The sequence below is a fragment of the Ictidomys tridecemlineatus genome, chromosome 6 (genome assembly GCF_052094955.1).
Source record: "Ictidomys tridecemlineatus isolate mIctTri1 chromosome 6, mIctTri1.hap1, whole genome shotgun sequence".
NCBI classification, from domain to species: Eukaryota; Metazoa; Chordata; class Mammalia; order Rodentia; family Sciuridae; genus Ictidomys; species Ictidomys tridecemlineatus.
In genome coordinates, this window is record NC_135482.1 from 46197671 (window position 1) to 46218619 (window position 20949).

A 20949-nucleotide genomic window follows, 5' to 3' on the forward strand; every position below is an offset into this window, starting at 1 on the left:
GCCTCCTTATAGCAGAGAAAACATTTGGCATTTCATTTTTGGGGACTGGCTAACTTCACTTAGCATTATCTTCTCCAACTCCATCCATTTACCTGCAAATGCCATGATTTTGTTCTCTTTAATGCTGAATAGTATTCCTTGTGTTTATATACCACATGTTCATTATCCAATCATCAACTGAAGGGCATCTAGGTTGCTTCCACAATTTAGCTATTATGAATAAATAAATAAAACAAAGAAATTATGTCCATCTACAACTAAAAAAAAATGTTAAAAAAAAATCATTGGGCATGGAGCATGTCACTGATCCAGGCTGAATGTCTAGATGAAGTAATCAAATGAATAAATGGAGGTGAACTCTACACTGAACAGGGGGCCATCAATCAGACAAACTGCATTTTGTGAACATTTTCTGAAAATTCCTAGTTACTGAATTTAAAGCATCAACTTGTTCATGACAAATTTCCCTAAAAAATTATTCTAATAATATTATGAGTAAATGTTGAAAAAGACAATCCAATATCTGCTTCTCCTTCAGCTACTCATTGCAACTGAGTGTTCCCCAGCCTGTAAGATCCTTGATTTGAGGAACTAAATCAGAAATTCTGCAGAAACCCTCTCAACATTAGCCTATTAGTTGCTATTAAATTGTTTTCCTGGGTTCTTAAATTCCACATACAGCTGAGTTATCACAGATAATTTGAACTTTGTATATACCTGATAGAGATCAAACATAATCCCAGTCTCCAATTTTAAACTGTTTGTATTAAAAGCACCAGACAATTTTAGAATTGAAAAGGACTTCTTTCTTTGGTTGGGAAACCAAGCCTCCTGAGAGATGGATAGTTTTTGTTAGTGAAAGGAGCACTAGAATTGAAATCAAATAGACCAGAGTTCAAGGCATGGCTCTGGGGCTTAAGTTGTGGTCTCTTTTATGATCATAAGAAGTTTACTTAATATTCTTGATAATCAGTTTTCTCACTTGGGAAGTTTGATAATCCATCTCAGTGGGTCATGACAGGATTGCTTGAGGTGAGGTGAACCAGGTACCAGCTGTGATATAGGCACAGACACAGTCCTGGCAGTTCTTGATGATCTTGTCTCTGCCCTTCCAGTCTAAGGCAGAGCTGGGATTTAGAAGTTTTCCTTGGTATTGTTAGCACAGGTTGTGGTTTCTAATTTACTTTGCAGAACTCATGCACATCAAAAACACAGCCACAGGGGGCTTGTCGCTTTAGCATTTGAATACAGGATTCAGGAGTTCTTACTTTAAAAACAATCTCCCTCCTGAGTTACATGTTTTATTACTGTTGCTTTTTTCATTTTTTTGTGCTGCAAGTTATGGGCCCCCTTCCAGTCAACCATCAACTGTAATTTAACTTTGTTAAATTGCGTGCCTTCCCAAGATTGTTTCTGTGAGCCTCCAGGTTCTTAAAGTGAGGTATATAAATATTTTAGAAAAGTAAGATCTATGTAACCTAATAAGTGTTCAATTTCTAAAAATCACATCCTAGAATAATAAATATTTGTGTTGAATTGAAAGGGTTTCCCTAAATTCTGACAATAAACAAGAATATTTTAAGCACTTAAAATGTTAGTTATATGAAGGGAAGTCACCATGAAATGTTAAAAGTAAGGTGGGAAAAACAGCATCGCTGGTCTATTCTCATTCTCCCAGAGTTCATTTGTCATTTTAAGAGATGAACTTACTTTTCTCTTTTTTCTTCCCAATAAAGGTAGAAACCTATGGGTTCTTGTCGTGGGACGGTTTCCTAAGGAACACAGAGTTGGGATTCCAGAATTCAAATACGTAGGAAATATGCATGGAGATGAGGTATGGACATGGCGTGAATTTCTGCAAAGTCACCAGCACACTTCCCCTCCTGTCTCTTGAGGTCCATGTAAATGCTAAAGAGGAAACATAAAGAAGACTCACATATTGCAACAAAGAAGTAAGGCCCTGCAAGGTCTTTCTGTGAGATCTTCTAAAGGAGTTTAAGGAATCAGGATCCAGCAGCAGCACAGCCATTTGGTCATATACCTGGTGCCCTGTGAGAGTAACCTGACCTGTTTTTGTTCTTGAAGCTGCAAACAGTGCTCTAGCTCTCGGCTCCTCCCAGCCAAGGCCTTCCATCCCAGCAAAGGAGCTCTATTTATTTGAACTCAGAACAATCAGAAAATTCCAAATAGCTATCCAGATTCCTAACATCTGGCTTTTGAATACTTTTGTGGCTCTTAATCCAATACTCAGTATTTTCTTTCTCTCCCTCCCTTCCTTCCTTTCTTTCTTTCTTGGATTGAACCCAGGAGTGCTTAACCACTGACCTATATCCCAGCCCTTTTTACTTTTTCATTTTGAGACAAGATCTTGCTAAGTTGCTAATGGCCTTGCTAAATTGCTGAGGCTGGTCTTGAACTTGCGAACCTCCTGCCTCAGCCTTGGATTACAGGACTGCACCACTACCCCTGACATACTCAATGGTTTCAATGTTCACTTTGAGGTAGCTACACTTAGGGTTCTCTCAGACCCATCATTCCACAGATACTGTTGAATGCCTTCATAGCGTCTGACCTCTTTTTCAAGTTAGAAGAAATAAATTCTTTTTGTTTCACAAAATATCCTTTTGCCACTCTTACCTGCCCAGCCATCTGGCACACAGTTGAAGATGTTCATCTCCCTTTCTCACCTTACTTCCTTAGACTTTTGAGAACATGACAACTGCAGTATTTTCCACTTACCAGGATTCAATAAGACTGAGCAGTCAAGTGTAGAAAGGTAGTTTCCTGACATCACCATAAAATATATATATATATATATATATATATATATGCACAGGAACGTGCAGAATGCATTATAAAACATGTATTTTAAAGGAATGTCAGTGTAAATGCATATTCCAATAAGTACAACCTGCTCACTTGTTGAAACACTAGAGATTTGCAATAGCTTTGGTGGCTTGCTCTCATCAGTGCTAAGCTTCCTGACCTGGCTTCACCCTCCCCAAGCCAAGGCTCCTGGGGAACTGGCTCCACCCTTCATGACGCACACAGCCTGCCCTTGCCAGGCATGCTGACCAACCTGCCCAGCTTAGAGAAGGTACTTTTCTTGCAGCCAGAGCAAAGATGCCAACATCTGCCTCTCAGAAAAGAGTAGGTATCTTGGGGGCCAGTGAAGTTTGATCCATCTGTGGCTTTCTGAACATAATGCACTGTTTCTTTAAAAAAAAACAAAAAAACTTGAGATTGCTGGGAGTCCAACCAAAGTTGCTTTTAATAAAACAACGATTAGAGTAGCCCAGACGTCTTTCCCTTTTGCTGCCCAGTCTATTGATCAAGGTCCCTTGGAATCCATTTTTAATAAGAGACAGATGGCACTCTTTGCCTTCAGTCGTTTATTTATTGAATTCCTGGTGCTTCAGGAGTTGCAGTCTGCAACTCAGAAATTAACCCTCAGAACTGAAACTTCCAAAGGTAAGAAGAAACATTGCCCCCCGCCCACACCCCCACACACACTAATTGGCTATTCTTTCCATGCAGTTTCCCAATTTTCTGGTGTAGTTAGTGTGTCCATAATGTCAAGTCTCTCTAGTTCACCCTGCTTATTTAAGGAATAGTGAGGACTGAGATTAGGCAGAGGAAAAAGTCTTGGTGTGTTTTGAGGTGAGGATCTGAAACATGTAAACCCCTTTCATGTCCCAGCTGGTAGAAGCATCTGTGGGCTCCATGGGACTGCTAAGAAAGTTATTATTTTTAACTTGAAGACTTCAATAGTCAGCCATCCTGGTGCCACTGGGAGTTAGAAAAAGCAATGGCCTAACCTAGGAGCAAAAAAGTCACTTGGCACAGGGTCTAACCGCCACCTTGTTCCTTACTTAAATCTTTTGGCACTGAAAGCATTCTCTGTTTTTCTATCTTATTAAAAAGCAATGAAGCTGGGCCAAGTGGTACACTCCTGTAATCTCAGCAGCTAGGGAGGCTGAGAAAGGAGGATCACAAGTTCAAAGCCAGCCTCAGCAATTTAGTGAGGCCCTAAGCAACTCAGAGAGATCTTGTCTCTAATAAAATATAAAAAGGACTGTGGATGTGGCTCAGTAGTTAAGCACCCCTGGGTTTGATCCCTGGTGACAAAGAAAAAAAGAAAAGCAAGATAAGGGGCTGGGGGATAACTCAGTGGTAGAGCACTCGCCTAACTGTTCAAGGCCCTGGGTTCAATCTCCAGCACTGAAAAGAGAAAAGAGAAGAAGAAAAAGTAATGTAGTTAGTATTTTAGGGCAGTGATCCTTAACCTTCTCTAGAGGTATTCCTTGTTACATTGGTACAAACTTTGACCTCCAACCTCAGGATCTTTGGATCTTCTGGGAGATTATGGACCTGATGTGGACAGTCCCTATAGGTGGTACATATATGCTGAGGGGCATGATGTACAAGATTGGCCACATTATTTTTAAAATGTTTTCTCTCTCCTGTGTGCATGTATGTGGGCGTGTGTTGTTACCACTTGATATGGTGACTCTATGACAGTGGGAGCAGCAGCATCAGGAGTACCCAGTTTGGCCATTTTCCCCCATGAATCTCTACCTCTTTACACCTTGTTTTAGAATTAGGTCTTTTCCTTATTAAAAATAATCTGTTAAGTTTTCTACTCCATATCCAAGAAAAAAAAAAAAAGAAAGCAACTTGAACTTTCTGTCTGATTATGGCAGCCAGGATTGAGTAAAGGAAAGCACAGAGAGAATTTTTGCAATTCAGAATAAACCATGAAGAACCTACAATTTGAGTGTATAGGAGCAGTGTTGGAAAATGACTCCTTCTACCTCACCTAGTTATTATGTTTTTAAAATAAAGATTAAAACTTAAAAAAAAAATAGTACTGGAGATTGAACCCAGGGATGCTATACCACTGGGCTACGTTCCCAGACCTTTTCATTTTTATTTTGAGATAGGGTCACACTAGTTGCCCAGGCTAGCCTCAAACTCTCTATCCTCCTGCCTTAGCCTCCCAGTAACTGGGATTACAACTGCACATGACCATGCCCAGTTCCAATCTATTTTTTAAAAAACTAAAGGCAAGGGCTGGGGATGTGGCTCTAGCGGTAGCGCGCTCGCCTGGCATGTGTGTGGCCCAGGTTGGATCCTCAGCACCACATACAAACAAAGATGTTGTGTCCGCTGAGAACTAAAAAATAAATATTAGAAAAAAAATTCTCTATCTCTCTCTCTCTTCTCTCTCTCTCTTTAAAAAAAAAAAAAAACTAAAGGCAAGACAGTAACTTAAAAAAAAAAAAAGAAAGAAAAGATGTTATTGTGGACACAGTGGTACAGGCCCAAAGCCCCAGCTACTCGGGAGGCTGAGGCAGGTTTGAGGCCAGCCTGGCAATTTAGCAAGGCTCTAAGTGATCCAGGTTTGGGTTTTACCACAAAACCATCTGAATCTGGAGCCTGAGCATTAAGCCTTATCCAGTGGATCTGCCTTTTTAACTGTCTTTGGAGTGTTCTGATTTTATTGTTTTAGTTGTTGTATATAAATCTTTGGTCTCCCTCAAACTAATTTTGTTTGGATGGATACTCAGTTGTTCCAGAATCATTTAATGAGAACACTTTGGTTTATTGATCATACAAAACAGTAACAAGCTTTTAGAAGGAGCAACACTGAAAGAGATTTTCCCAGTTGCCTATCTTGGAACCTTTTGTCTTCCAACTTCCTGCTTGCTTCTCCTGACTGCAGAGGAGTCACCCCTGGGAGCTTACAGACAAAGCATCCAGAGGAGCCTTTGTCCCCTGATGTGCCCGTACTTTATAAAAAAGCATGGGAGGAACATTTCTCAGATTTCATCTTCCTCATTTTAGTAAGTCTAGCAGGTGATTTTCTAGTTCCTCCAGGCCCTGGTTTACATACACATTGGAACTTAGAATTGTAGAAACCCCAATTCTAGGTTTAATATATGCAGCCTCCTAATGACACACCTGAAGTTTAGTTAGACTTTTCTAACTGGAAGGATCGATGCCAGTACACACTGATTGGAGTCCTACTCTTCCCTTATTCCATAGGTATTCAGATTGTTTGGGGTTGAGATCTGTCTCCCCCTTGCCTTCCCCTACCCCCTCATTCGGCTATTGTCTCGATTTGTGGACACTAAAATCAATAATCTAAAATTGAGCTTTACTTAAAGCTCTGGTCATGTCCTGACGCTGGGAACATAACATCCTTGGCCTCAGTGTGGTTGCAGGAGAGCCACCCAGGAGGGTCTCCATACCTCCTTTCTTCCTAAAGCTCTCTGTGCTGTTCTGTGCTTTTTATCTCCCCACCCAGTGCCTTTATTTTGTTATTTTTATTTTTAGGAAAAAAAAAACTATTTTATTTGGACAACTGCTGGTTTGGTTAAGACCTCACTAATTCTTCTTTAGTGGAAATAATGAAGTGAGGCATGACTGTGTTTTAAGAATTGAGTGCCTAGAGTTTTAAGCTCACCCAGCAACAGGTAAAGTATAGGTCAGACCTTGGATTCCAGCCCCAGTGGCCTTGACCTTGGGGCCACATCTTGATTACTGTGAGAGTAGGTATTTGATGTTTTTCTTAAGTTTAACTAAACTACAATTCTGACTTGGGGGAGGAAGTAGCACCCTGGGAATTTAAGTTTCTGTTTCTTAAATGTCAGTTTTTACTATGATTGTTTATTTGGGTTTAGACTTTTGAAAAAATCCATATCACATTTAGAATCTTACATTTAGTAACATTTGTTTATACTTTATTGTATTCCAAATATATAGGTTGAAAGAAAAAACATTTCCTATAAATAATGAGCATATTTTTAACCTAAAAATAAAGCACATTTGACTTTTACAAATCTCAGTATAGAAACAGTTTATATGATGCAATTTGTATATCTAAATGTTTGTACTTAGAGGGTATTTTAATGGTTTATGCAGACAATAAGACATAATATCTGAAATTGTGCCTGTCTTAGAAAGTCTGGGATGTGTAATCACCATGAGATAGAGGTGCCAAATTTGTTCGAACAAAAATGTAAAAGCTTGTTCTTCCAAAACTTTTTTCCACCACTTTCTAGATAGAAAACTGTTCTCAAAAATTATACCACATGACTTTAAATAGTTTTTTCTGTTTAGATTTAGACAGAGCTAATGGTTATTCCAGGTGAAGTGTCAGATTCATTTTTAGCAGGTAGAAGATTCCTCAAATAGTGATCTGTTTCTCCATCTCTTTTTGGTGAGGCTGAGCCAGTGTGACCAGATATTTAGATTTCTTGTCATAAGCAGAAATGTCAGCCCCCCCACACCCCTGTAAATTTTGTTCAGTACTGAAAATCCTTCAAACAAAATAACTATCATTTTGAACATCTCTTCTTCCTAAGTACTATGGGTCTTCGTGTTTTCCAAAAGTTCTTTCTCAGGGTTGTCTTGATCTTGTACTAGATTTGTCAACAGTAACTAATTAACAATTACCAAATTCATGATACACCAGGAAATGTGCAAGATATACCAGGGATACAGAGGGAAATGGTTCAGATCCTTACTCTCAAGGCTTAGATGGTGAAGTAGGGAAGGGGTGCCCAGCTAGGTTAACTGTAACCTATGTGAGTGGCATTAGATAGCGTAGTGGTGGGGTGTGCAGGGGCCACACAGGCAGGTCACTGAACCCAGATATGGGAGGCTAGGGACTGTATGTTAGATAATGGAATCTGTAGGCTCGATATTTGACCAAGGAGGATTAGCTAGACCATCAGGCAAATGAATTAAATCTGTAACACACCATTGTGGAACCCCAGAACTGAAGTTTCTGTCTGTGTCTGTGTCTGTCTGCCTGTCTGCCTTTCCCCCTCTCTCTTGCCCCCTGCTAACGGTGTTGTGGATTGTTCCTTCAAATTTTCCCGGTTGTGTTATAAACATGCTTTGAAGATCTAGAACTCATTTTTATCTGTCTGGCAAATTCCAAGTTGGCTGAATTGAACTAAACCTGATGGAGACTTTATTTTCTGCCTTCTGGGTTATTGCCATTTTAACGACCATCTGAATCACCAGTGAAAGGCTCCCCACGTAGTGTGTGTGCTCCAGGCCTCCCAGGCTCTTACTGGGGGTCCTTTCATGAAGCCCATACTCTCACAGAAAGGAAGTGAGCATGCTGGATGAAAGGCCGGGTAAGCTAAGGGACACTGTTTTCACCACATTCTTTCTTAAAATTTGAACTCTCCAAGGTTTCATAGTCAAAGGCTTAATTCTAAAGTTTTAAAATTGGGAAGGGAAGGAGGTTTATACATAAAACATGAGTGAATGTTTGAGACATTTATATTAAAGTTGGGAGGAATTAATTTGAATAATATTTGGTTGAACTCTGCTGTTACAGAGGCAGCAAGTATGGACCAACCGAAAAAAGAGATTTTAACTCCCTCTGAAATTTCATTTGTTTGCCTCAGCATTTTTCAAATTATCTGAAAATTATTCTTTGTCATATTCCCAAGGTTTTTATATACCCTCTCCAGTTGAGCACTTGTGACTTCTTGTGGTATATTGAGGCAAACAGAAAATACTTTGATTACACACTTTTGTACCTGAAAGAATCATGACTTTATTGTTTTTATAAAAATGACAAAAAGATACTAGAAAGTAATACTAGAAAAATAAGAGGTAACAAGTTATCAGAATACTTTCACTCAGAATAACCTTTATTACTATTTCCCAGACACTTGTATATTTCTATTTTATATTATGAGTTGGTACTTTTAAGATGTATAAAATGTAATCATATTCAAATTGACCTAAGTATGATTATATTTAAATCTTTAAACTTAATCCTACTAAAATTTATTAACAGAAGAATAAAACTGAAGTGAAACTAAAAATAACTGGTTAAATTTTGACTGTAAATAGAACTGATGACTAGTTCTACTGTTAACTGAATTCACACTCAACCCAAGCCTTTTAATCCTGGCTTTCTTTGCCTTTGGCTGGTGAATCTCATTGTCAGCCTTTGGCTTGAGTTCTTTTCTTTTCTTTCTTTCTTTTTAAAAATATCTCCTGTGTTTTATTTTTTGTTTTTTTTTTTTTTTAGATATACAGGACAGTAGAGTGTATTTTGACATATTACACATACATGGAATAGAGCTTATTCTAATTAGGATCCCAGTCTTGTGGTGGTACATGATGTGGAGTTTCACTAATGGTGTATTCATATATAAACATAGGAAAGTTATGTCTCATTCATTCCACTGTCTCTCCTATTCCTGTCCTCCCTCCCTTCTCTTCATTTCCCTTTGTCTAATCCACCTGAACTTCTGTTTCTCCTTCCCACCCTCCCTAGCATCTGCATATCAGAGAGAACATTTGTCCTTTGGTTTTGGGGATTGGTTTAACAGATCCATCCATTTACCAGCAGATTTCATAAAGTCATAATAATAATCCATTGTATATTCATATCACATTTTCTTTATCCATTCATCTGTTGAAGGGCACCTAGGTTGGGTACACCCACTGCCCTTTTTAAAAGTTTTTTTTGAGGCATGGTCTCCTTGCTAAGTTGCCCAGGATGCCCTCGAACTTGCCATTCTCCTTCCTTAGCCTTCTGAATAGCTGGGATGACAGGTATGCACTACTGAACCTGGCTGTCATTCTTTTTAAAAAATAATTATTCTTGTTTCAATCCCTATCCCCAAGATAAAAAGTAAACTATTTACAACAGAGTAATTTTGAGTAACAAATACTTTGCAGCACATCCAGGGATTGATTACCACTTGCCTGATTGCCCTGTGCTGGAGGAATTAGTGGTCCTATGGACTAGTTTTGGTCCAATATATCATGCATTCAGGCCCCTGCTGAGGGATTTGTGCTCCAGGCATGGTTTTCCTTATTGCTTCTGACCTAAAACACCCCCTTTCTCTTCCACCACACAGACTGTCGGGAGGGAGCTGCTGCTCCATCTGATTGACTATCTCGTCACCAGCTATGGGAAAGACCCTGAAATCACGAATCTGATCAATAGTACCCGGATACACATCATGCCATCAATGAACCCAGATGGATTCGAAGCTGTCAAAAAGCCTGACTGTTTCTACAGTAACGGAAGGTGAGATGGACTGGTCTAACTTTATTTTAAAACAAGACAAAACGGAAAGGCTGCCATCAGGTACCTGTTGGTCCTGGAAAGAGGAGTTAGATAACAGTGAAGCATCTCCCAGCCAGCACCCTGCCCCAGTGTGCTGGAGCTCCTGCCTGCTGCTTGCAGGATGAATCTTGAAATCCTCAATACCGGTGCCGCCTCCACTGGCCACGCCCCCTGCGCCCTGGGCTCCTGCCTCTCTGGTCCTTCTCCCTCTTCTCCCAGTGCTTTCTGGGCACAGGCGTCTGGCACCTCCACTCTCTTTACCTCCTCCCGCTGCTGACATAGCATTTCCTCAAAGACTCCTTCCCTGACCTGTATCATAATATTAGGCACCCTGGTATACTCTTAGGTCACCCAGCTCTTTACCTTCATAGCCCAATTTGTAGGGTCCAATTTCTTGTGTAATCTCTGTCTCCCCACTAAAAAGCAAGCTCCCTGAGGGCAGGGATCATGTCTGGTATGTTCATTGCGGTGAGCTCCCGGTTGCCTGGGGTAGTGCACACCCTCAATCATTAGTGGTTGATTTATTAAGCCAGTGATCTAACCACAAAGAAGAATCAGTCTTATAGTAGTTCTGGTTTAAACAGTTTCTGTTTCAAGCTGTCTTGGAAGGTTTAGAAATTTTCAAATGTTTAACATATATTTATATTTGTGCAATTTAGAAATATTTTGCTTTACTAAAAATAAAATCTCACCACTGGATTCTCTTCAGTTTTAGGGATTTTTTAGCATATTTAAACATTCCACTTTTTATAAATATAAAATAGCTCACTCCTTCTGTTGTTTCTGCTACATAAGGAACCATTCTTAAACTGGTGAGTTGAAACAATAGCTTTTTTTTTTTTTTCCCCTGTAAGTCAGGAGTTTGGGCAGAGCAGAGCAGGGCCGGAATGGCCAGTCCAAGTGCCTCACCTGGGTCCTCATTCTGGCTGTCCCCTGGGCTCTTCATTTCTCCATGTGGACTCTCCATGTATCTACCACTGGAGTATCAAGCTCCAAAAGAAAGTTTTCTAAGGGCAAAAGTCCCAGAATGCAAAGACTTACCAAAAGCTTCTGCTTAGGTTACAATAGCTAATGTTCTATTGGTAAGAGCAGGTCAGACAGGAGGAGGAGACCACGTAGGGTGTAAATGTGTGTGGTTTGTTGGAGGCACCAAGGCTGCCATCTACCACATCTGGGAAACACCTGGAGCCTAATCCAAAGGTCTTTGCACTGCAAGTATCTTTTCCCTTGTAACAACATCAATGAGCCCTAAAAAGTTCTTTCTTTTAAAGGGAAAATTATAACCAGTATGACCTGAATAGAAATTTCCCTGATGCCTTTGAATATAATAATGTATCAAGGCAGCCTGAAACTCTGGCAATCATGAAGTGGCTAAAATCGGAGACATTTGTCCTCTCTGCAAACCTCCACGGTGGTGCATTGGTGGCCAGTTACCCATTTGATAATGGTGTTCAAGGTAAGCAAATGTGGGACCCACTCTGGCTTTCTAAGTGCAGAGCAGAGCTACAAATGTAGTGCCTCTATGTGAGGAGGAACCCTTCTCCCATTGCTTAACATCTCTGGCTGGGTTAGAAGGAGCTTTAATTTCCCAACCCTAAGCCATCCTTCCTACAAATTCTCAAGCGGTGGATGTGCAGTGTGGCTGAACTGAAGCCAGTAGTGTGATATTCATGAGTAAAATAGTAAAATCAGACTTAGATAACCTCACAAGAGGCTACATGGCTAAAACAAAATAAAACTAGAACAAATTACATTTCTTTGCTAATCATATGAATGGTAATTGCTGACTCCTTTTAAAACTCAAGGACTTAAAATATTACTGGCTTCCTTCAACCCCCTGAATACCTAAGGAAAGTTTGCCAACCTTCAGAAATCAGCAAGGGTACCAAGAGGATGTCTAATTTTTAAGCTGATTTAGGAGAAATCTGGATATGTATCTGACTTATTTTGTGAGATATCACCTTGTATTTGTTTATTAAAAAGTGGAAAAAAGAATAGAGGGAGCATTGATGGAAATGGGTGGATCTCTCCGTGGAAATGAGAGCATTTATGTGCAACGTGAGTATGTATTTGCTAACATCTTACTACAAGTTAATTGAAAGGTCTTGATGTGTCTTTCAAATGCAGCAACTGGAACATTGCTCTCCCGAAGCTTAACTCCTGATGATGATGTTTTTCAACATCTTGCACATACCTATGCTTCAAGAAATCCCAACATGACTAAAGGAGATCAGTGTAAAAATAAAATGAACTTTCCCAATGGAGTTACAAATGGTTACTCTTGGTATCCACTCCAAGGTGAGTTTCTCTTCATTTCTTCCATTCTCCTTATTGTCATCACCCAAGGGCACCAGCTGGTTTGTGTCTCTCAGTCTTCTCTCCATTAGCTAATACCACAGAAGGAGTGGAGGTGAGAGATGCTCAGACATGTCCCTCACTGCCAATGGCCTTTTTTATTCATTCAGGTATTTATTCAATATCTGCATGCTCTGAGCCAGAACTGTACCAAGAAAGATGAACAAGACACAGCAGATCTTACCCTCAAGGTTAAGGCAAATAAGTAATTGTGATTGTGTAATTAGAATAAGAATGAAGATTTAGAAAAGATACCTGTGTACTATAGGGATATACAAACCAGTAGATACACAATAGCTACACAAAAGCCAAAAGACAATAGGGAAATTGTGAAGACCTTAGAGAAATGCAATGCTTATGTCCCATCTCGCAGGGACAGTTGTTGATACTTAGATCCAGCTTATTATTGCCAAGTAGTAGTGGAGAACCAATATGGCTAGACATTCCAGGTTATGAAAAGCTGGATATCAGGAAGAAGTACCCTTCTTAGAAAGCTACTTTGCAGGCTCAATAAAAGGGCTTTTCAGGTAGGACACAGCAGATAGGGTCCTCCAGTTTCCACCCTTGGAATAGGATGGCAAGAAGGAAGGGAGGGAGATTACCATGTGGGGAACATGGAAGGAAGATATTCTTGCAAGAAGGAGTACTGTAAACAGAAGCCCAGGAGTATCTGGGAACTCACACTAGTATGAGAACTGAAAAATATTAGGAGGGACAAAGGGCAGAAGGCCAGAAGGGGATACAGTGAGCTGGAACTGGAAAGTATTCCCTTCCAGCCTGGCCAGCCTGGCCAGCTGGCCCTCAAGCTGCAATTCTGCACACAGGCCACTTCCAAAGGTGCCTTCACAAGTTATCACTTTAGATGCACAGGCTGCCAGTAATCTTGCACAAGCTAGTACTTTGTGTCTGGACAGCTCGTTGACAGCTTTCTAGATAATGTAAATAAGCATAGATGATGATTGAGGGCATGCAGCCAGAAGGTCCAGCTAGACACCACAACACCCCAAACTCTCCCTGCTAAGATAGGCGCCCCCGTTCCCACCTAGGTCTCCACCCTAGTCTTGTTCTTCCCTCTTTGGAGCTAGGAGAGGACCTCACTCCTGCTCAGTGGCAGAGTCGTCCTTAATATTCACTGTCTATAACTGAAGACAAATTCAAATGTATAGGAAATCAGCTAAAAACCCAGTAGTTACTATTGGAAATTTCCCAAGTATGTATGTATGAGCTGTGTTATCCTTCTCAAAAAAAAAAAAAAAAAAAAAAAAGGCAAAGCCAGCTGCGTTGGAGTAGAGAGCAAAGCCTTCTGGCCCTCCTACAGGTTTTATTGCCAAGCATGACTGGCTTTATCCAGAGCTTTGATCGCTCTCCATGCTTGGCATTTTCAATTGGGAATACTTTGCTAGGGATCCTTAAAGCACACCAGTTTTGCCCTTTAAATTCTTTCTACCTGAGACATATCCATCCAGTCAAAAATATTGTTTTCTTTTCTCTCTTTTCCTTATTGTTTTGTTTTTTGTGAAAATAAGTTCAGAGAGAAATATAAAAATCTATAAGATAGGCTTTTCCTGGCTAGAATCTGGGCCTACACAGTTATTACTTGATATCTAGTATTTTTCATATTTTTTTAATTGTTGATGGACCTTTATTTTTATTTGTTTGTTTGTTTATTTATTTGCAGTGCTGTGAATCAAACCCAGCGCCTCACACATGCTAAGCAAGCGCTCTACCATGGAGCCACAATCCCAGCCCAATATATCTAGTATTTTTTTTTGAAATAATTTGATTTATTCAATCACATGCCACCACCAGGTGTCCAGTATATTATTATTATTACTACTAGGGATTGAATTCGGAGGCACTCAGTCACTGAGCCACACCCTCGGCCCTTTTTTGTATTTTATTTAGAGACAAGAGCTCACTAAGTTTGTTTAATGGCTTGCGAAGTTGCTGAGACTGGCTTTGAACTCACAATCCTCCTGCCTCAGCCTCCCATGCCACTGAGATTATAGGCATGTGCCACCGCGCCCAGCTACCTATATATAGTAGTATGTATCAGTATTCTGATATACTCTTTTAATCATTTTCTTGAAATCAAACTGTTTTTCTACTTCAGTGCTTCCAAAATATCCTGATGGAATTGAGAATACATATTTTCTTGTGCAGATATCAAGTGTAGCAAATTAAAATCTACTTCCTTTAAAGTTACTGTTATTCCATCAAATCCAAGATGACATTGATTGTAAAATATGATAAACCACCAGGAAAGGAATAAAGTGTTTTCAGTTAACGCCATAATTTTTTCAAGCATGACATTTAAGATATCTCAATTCAGAGAGATTAAAATATGAAAATATTTTTATCTTAGAAAATAAAATTGTAATAACCCTTTGAAAATAGGGTTTTCAGAAGGTTAAAAACAAAAAGATGATGTAAGCACTGGCAGCACCAGAAGCCACAGGGCTCTGGGTATTTTTCCTCCTGAGAGTCAGTGGCATTCTTTCTCTGACCCCCACAAGCACCTTGGCATAATAGGTAAGAGCATGGGAACTCAGGCTGAGTGCTGTGGCACCCAACTATATTCCCAGTGACTTAGAGACCAAGGCAGGAGGATCACAATTTTGAGGCCAACCTTAGCAACTTAGTGAGACCCTAAGCAACTTAGTGAGAGGTCCTGTCTCAAAATTAAGGGGGAAAAAGAAAACAGCTGGGGTAGGGGGACCACAGATATAGTGGTAAAGTGCCCCTGGGTTCAATCCCCAGTACCAAACAAAAAAAAAAGCACAGGAGCTAGGGCAAGGTAGCCTACACCCTAGTCTCTGTTGTCCACAGGCAGGAATTTCTGGACACATGACCTAACATCTGGGATTATATCTCCTGCTCTGTATAAGGCGGTAATAATTGTCATAAGGATTCAATGAGTTGACCTAAAGCACTTTGAACAGTACCTAGCAATAGTGAACACTAAGTAAATGTTGGCCATTATTATTCCCTTAAAACTAGTGTTCTTTGCTTCATATAAATGAGCTTACAAATGAATGGTTTGTAGATATATTCGAAATTCTATTCTAGTTTACATCCATTTTAAATGTAATTTAAGGAAGAAGTGGAATCTGAAGAATCCTTTCATAATATAGAACTTTTAAAAATAAAAATAAAAAAGGAGTCTTCCTCCACCCCTCATTTAATTTTGATGCACAACTGAACTTTAGTCAACTCTGATCCAGTTTTGCATATGGAAATATTTAAGATGCCTAGTCATGACTCGTCATGTCAATCCTTGATTTTTCATGCTAATATGTCAAATTCATCTTTTCCTGTTTACATTCATTTCCCCTGCAACTGTCTCATCCACTCATCCCCAAGGTCTGTGATACTTGGCTTCACTTCAATTTTAGGCCTTAACGAAAACTAAATATGCTTGTTTGTAGGTGGAATGCAAGACTACAACTACATCTGGGCCCAGTGTTTTGAAATTACACTGGAGCTGTCATGCTGTAAATATCCTCGTGAGGAAAAGCTGCCATACTTTTGGAATGATAACAAGGCCTCATTAATTGAATATATAAAACAGGTGCACCTAGGTTTGTAAGATTTTATTATTCCCTGTTAACACAAAATAGAGCATCTGGCAGGACCTTTGGGCTGACCAAATACAAGTCTTTAATTATGTGTTCCAGGTACAGCCTCATTTTAGTACCAGAATTCATACAGAATTCTCTCTGTACGGGTATCTGCAGTGTGAGAATACAGTGTTCCTCTAGCAAACAGGATGTTACTCTTTTACATGATCTCCCAAGGAGGAAAAAGCCAGGTTTGCTTGTTACTTGCCACACAACATTGGACATTACAATTTTGCATTTTTTCCCAGAAACTGGGTGGTGATCTAGCACGTTTACTTTCACCCCTCCCACCCCTCACCTCTACCAAATGACCAGGCAATAGAACCCAGCCTGTTTTCTGAAGGCTTACCAGCCTCTATCACAGATGAACAAAATAAATGTGGCAAAAGAAAAGTAGCTCCCAAATATAAACATCAGGCGTATGGGGAGATAGACTGCCGGGCCTCAACAGAGTTTCTGATTTTGTGGGACTGGAATTGTTAACATCTTCCCAGGTGATACTGATATCCAGGGATATGCTGAGAAAACTCTTGCACTAGAAAAACATGTTATGTGTGATGATGGAATCATGTGCAATCCAAGTTTGCTAACCAGTTGGTGTCTCTTTGGGTGGAATGTGGAAGACTCTTCTGTATGGCCAGGGCCAAGGTTATTTTTCTCAGTTCAGAAAGGCTTGGGGGAAGAAGTATATTAGGGATTGTCATAATAGCTGTGGCACAACATCAGTCCCAAGTTAAGGGTGAGTTTGTGTGAAGAGGTTCGCTGCACGGCCCTACTGGAATCTCCTGCATGCTTCCCATGCTCTCTACCTGTTGAGAGTAGACAGGGAAGGATGTGGCTATGGGGAGCACAGGGCAGGGAGCTGAATACAAGCATCATTAAGACTATCCCTTGGCTGCACATCCCTAAAAATGCATGCCTCCATCCAATTCCTTACCTTTGTCCCCAACCTCCAACCCCAAATTGAACAGAAATACACAAACATTGTTGGTGAACTCTCAGGGCCCTAACTGCTGAATCAGATGATTCCCTATGTAGGGAATATTACAAAATGTCACCTTTTCACCAGCATCTTCATCAAGGTTATAAGCAGATCACTAGATTTTTCTCCTTTATTATGTCATAAAACTTGGTTTGGGGTCTTGTTTTGCATTCTGGCATTTCATTCTCCACTAGCTTTGCCTCATGAAGCATGGATTAGTTTAACCTTGGTATTATATTTCCTCCCATGTGACCCTTCGTGTGTTACGGTGTATTCTTTTCTGAAATTCATCTTTTATCAGTATCAACATGGGAATGAAACTGAATTGAAATATACTCTTATAAATGTACTACTGTTTTCAGAATCTAGTTGTAAAGATGATTCACCAAGCGCTGAATTAAGGTGGGCTTCCAAGCATCATGCTGACAGGATACTGCCAGTGAAGGAGCTTTGTAAACCAATAACATACAAAATGCACTACAGTCATCGTTATTAATTTGGAGGACTTGCAAGTCCATTTACACTAGGTCATATGAGGAATATTTATCTACCTGTCACTGTAATCAGATGTGAACAACTTACTTTTAAAAAGACATGGATTAAGAAATTGTGCTGGAAACATACACAATGGCATTCTACTCATCCATAAAAAAGAATGAAAGTATGGCATTTGCCTGTAAATGGATAGAAATGGAGAATATGCTAAGTGAAATTAGCCAAACTCAGAAACTCAGAAGTTGAATGTTTTCTCTCATGTGGAGGCTAGAGTAAAATAAAGGAAAGGGGGAAAGGACAAGATAACATAAAGAACCAAATAAATACAAATTAATAGGTGAGCAAAGGGAAGTCTAGTAGAGAAAGGAGAAGTGGAGAGGGGAGGGAGCATAGAGTGGAAAGTGGGGTGGAGTGTCATGAACTGAAATCGACCCCCATGCACATGTGAGTTTATCAGATGAACTCAACTACTTTGTGTAACTATAAAGCTCTAATTTTTAAAAAAAAAAAAAAAAAGAAAGAAATTATTTGTGTGTGTGTGTGTGTGTGTGTGTGTGTGTGTGTGTGTATGTACAAGCACATCAAACCTGCCCCCTTGTGGTTTAAGACAGGCATTTTTCTCCTACTTTAATAATGAAACCATATTTCAAAATACTGATACAGTGTGACTATTACTACTTCATAGAAAGTCTCTTTCTATAAGGGCACCAATGGAGAGAACATTTTTGTTTATAGATGATGGGAGCTAACACCCTCTGTTGGTACTGCTCTGGTTTAAGGAAATTAATGGTATTTGTCAAGCTGTGCTGCATTCTTACTAGCTAGGATGCTTCTGAGACTGAGATTTTTGACCCTTCTCTGGAAGTCTCTGACCTGCCTTATCTGGAAAAGAAAGGTCTTTTGTTCCCCACCCGCCTTACTGGGGCTGGAATCCAGGACCTCTGCACACTAAGGCCTTCTGCTTTAATGAAAGGTCTGCCACCAGGGCAGGAGCCTGGGTAGATTCCCTAGGTATTTTGTCATCTGGCTTATTTGAAACCTTGAGCAAGCCCTTCCCTGGACCTCAGCGAAGTCAAATGAACTGGGAGTAATAGTGTTGGCCTTGCCTCGCACCAGCATCTTCTAAAGCTCCAGCGCAGTTCTTTCAGCAACTCCCTCCAGACTTCAGTCTAAACTGGGCCCGGTGGTACCATGTGGTCATGTTTGGAGGTGTGGCTTGGGATAAAGGTGTCTGCAGACCTATTGAGGCCAAGATAGCAAAGGAGGACAAATCTGAATTCTAGGCCCAGATTGTCCTGCTTGGCCCCTATCCCCTGGGGAGAAGCCAAGATGCACAAGATGCAGTGTCACCTTCTGCAGCCCTGTCTCTCCCCTAGACTCTTAAGGAAGATCCAGACCAAGAGGTCTGGGGAGTGACTCACAGCATCCAGACACCTAAGCAACTGCAGCATCTGGCATGTGCTGAGTTCCAGAAACCTATGGGACACACACAGGGATCTTTCACCAGATCCCAAACAGGTGGCAACTGTGATCTTTAGGTGGGGACATGGCACAAACAAGCAGTCTCCCAAGTGCTGTCCCAGCTTTCACCATGGATTGTGGCCAGCAGAGTCCCCATTCTCACCCAGCAAGGACTTATCATTCATGAAGCTAATACCCAAGGAAGGAGAGCCTTTCCTTTCTCCTCACATCTCTAGCTGTGGCCACAGAATTTGAGTCTCGGGTTTTATCTCCATCTTTTGTTTATTATCTGAGCTTTTTTCAAAATCTTATTTTTGTTCCTGATATGATATCTTTCTCTGATTTCTTTGGGTCTGCTGGTCTTTTGGCAATGTTTCCACTTCAGCATACCAAATAATAGGAATAAACAAAAGTGAGATTTTTAAAGGGGGTGGGGGAAGGCAAGCTGGGCATGGTGGTACACTCCTGTAATCCCAGTTACTTGGAAGACTGAGTCAGGAGGATTGTAAGTTTGAGGCCAGCCTCTGCAACTTAGCAAGACATTGTCTCAAAATGAAAGATGAAAATGGATGGGGCTGAGGCTCTGTGGTAGAGCACCCCTGGGGTTCAATCCCCAATATAGCAAAAATAAGTAAATAAAAATGAGAAGAAGGTCTAGGGTATTCTCAGTGGTAGAACACTTGCCTAGAATATGAAGGACCCTGTGTTCAATTCCCAGCAACACAAAAAAATTCTACTCCTAAAATTTTGAAGTTTGTATGTGGTGGGGGTAGGTAATGCTATAATGGATTCATTGTGGGCTCAGGAGATTACAATTACGCTTACATCTGTATTATGCCACATAGTTGGCTGTGTGAGACTGCAAGTTATTTTAATCACCCAAAACCTTACTGTTCTCATCTATAAAATTGTGATTATTGTATTTGTTTTTGTTTTGTGCTGTTGAGTGAGAATCAGATGCAGGGTCTTGCACCTGGTGGGCAAGTTCTCTACCACTGAGCCACACCCCAGCCCTACAAAATTGTGATAATAATATTGCCTGCCTTGTAGAATTGATGTGAGGATTCTATGAGAAAATGCATATTGAACACTTAGCATAGAACCTGGAATATACTAAGCACTCAATAGTGTTGGCTGCTAGTATTAGTAATAAGAAATCATTAATCAATTCCATGCTTCAAGCAGATTTTTGTTTGCAGTTTTGCTACTTACATAATTTTCCTGACCATAAGACAAAACTGTCAATTCCTTGTATAGATATACATCTTCTAAGTTAATACACTAACATTGTTTTGTTTAGGATTTTATGGAATCCACTGATTTGGCAATATAGTTTAGCGATTGAGTTAACAATTTGGAAATGACAGGAATGGATTTTAGATTATGTCATATGTGTTCTCTCATTTTTTTTTTTTTAAAGAGAGTGAGAGGGGAGAGAGAGAGAGACAGAGAGAGAGAATTTTTTTTTTAATATTTATTTTTTAGTTCTCGGCGGACACAACATCTTTGTTGGTATGTGGTGCTGAGGATCGAACCCGGGCCGCACGCATGCCAGGCGAGCGCGCTACCGCATGAGCCAAATCCCCAGCCCTGTTCTCTCATTTTGATATGTGTTATAAATAGAATATTTAGCAACCAACAATCTACAAGCTATAAGTCAGATTAGTAATTTGACTGTAATTGGTAGTCATTGATTTTTGCAATGTGCCATAAAATGGTATTTACATTTGATTGTCTTTTTGTCCTACAGGTGTAAAGGGTCAAGTTTTTGATCAGAATGGAAATCCATTACCCAATGTAATTGTGGAAGTCGAAGACAGAAAACATATCTGCCCATTTAGAACCAACAAATTTGGAGAGTATTATCTACTTCTCTTGCCTGGGTCCTATACAATAAATGTAAGTATGCAATCCTGGTTGTT

The 20949-nt window shown here is 40.1% G+C and overlaps 1 protein-coding gene and 1 long non-coding RNA gene across 10 annotated transcripts in view; one reads left to right on the top strand and one right to left on the bottom strand.

Moving 5' to 3' along the window:
- Cpm (carboxypeptidase M) overlaps positions 1–20949 on the top strand; it is a 96059-nt gene that overhangs the window by 34147 nt on the left and 40963 nt on the right. For 3 of the 5 annotated variants that reach the window (XM_078053175.1, XM_005328728.5, XM_078053174.1), the window contains exons 3-8: positions 1737–1834; positions 9903–10075; positions 11386–11570; positions 12242–12412; positions 15898–16050; positions 20778–20926. In XM_078053175.1, coding sequence (XP_077909301.1) covers positions 1737–1834; positions 9903–10075; positions 11386–11570; positions 12242–12412; positions 15898–16050; positions 20778–20926 — 929 coding nt within the window. Of the gene's footprint in view, positions 1–1736; positions 1835–9902; positions 10076–11385; positions 11571–12241; positions 12413–15897; positions 16059–20777; positions 20927–20949 lie in introns of those variants that run through there. The other 2 variants (XM_078053177.1, XM_078053176.1) reach the window with 2 other exon arrangements.
- LOC120888276 (uncharacterized) overlaps positions 1–20949 on the bottom strand; it is a 54450-nt gene that overhangs the window by 27208 nt on the left and 6293 nt on the right. For all 5 annotated transcript variants that reach the window (XR_013440481.1, XR_013440480.1, XR_013440479.1 and 2 more), the window contains one exon: positions 1711–1908. This is a non-coding gene — a long non-coding RNA (uncharacterized LOC120888276). The remainder of the gene's footprint in view (positions 1–1710; positions 1909–20949) is intronic.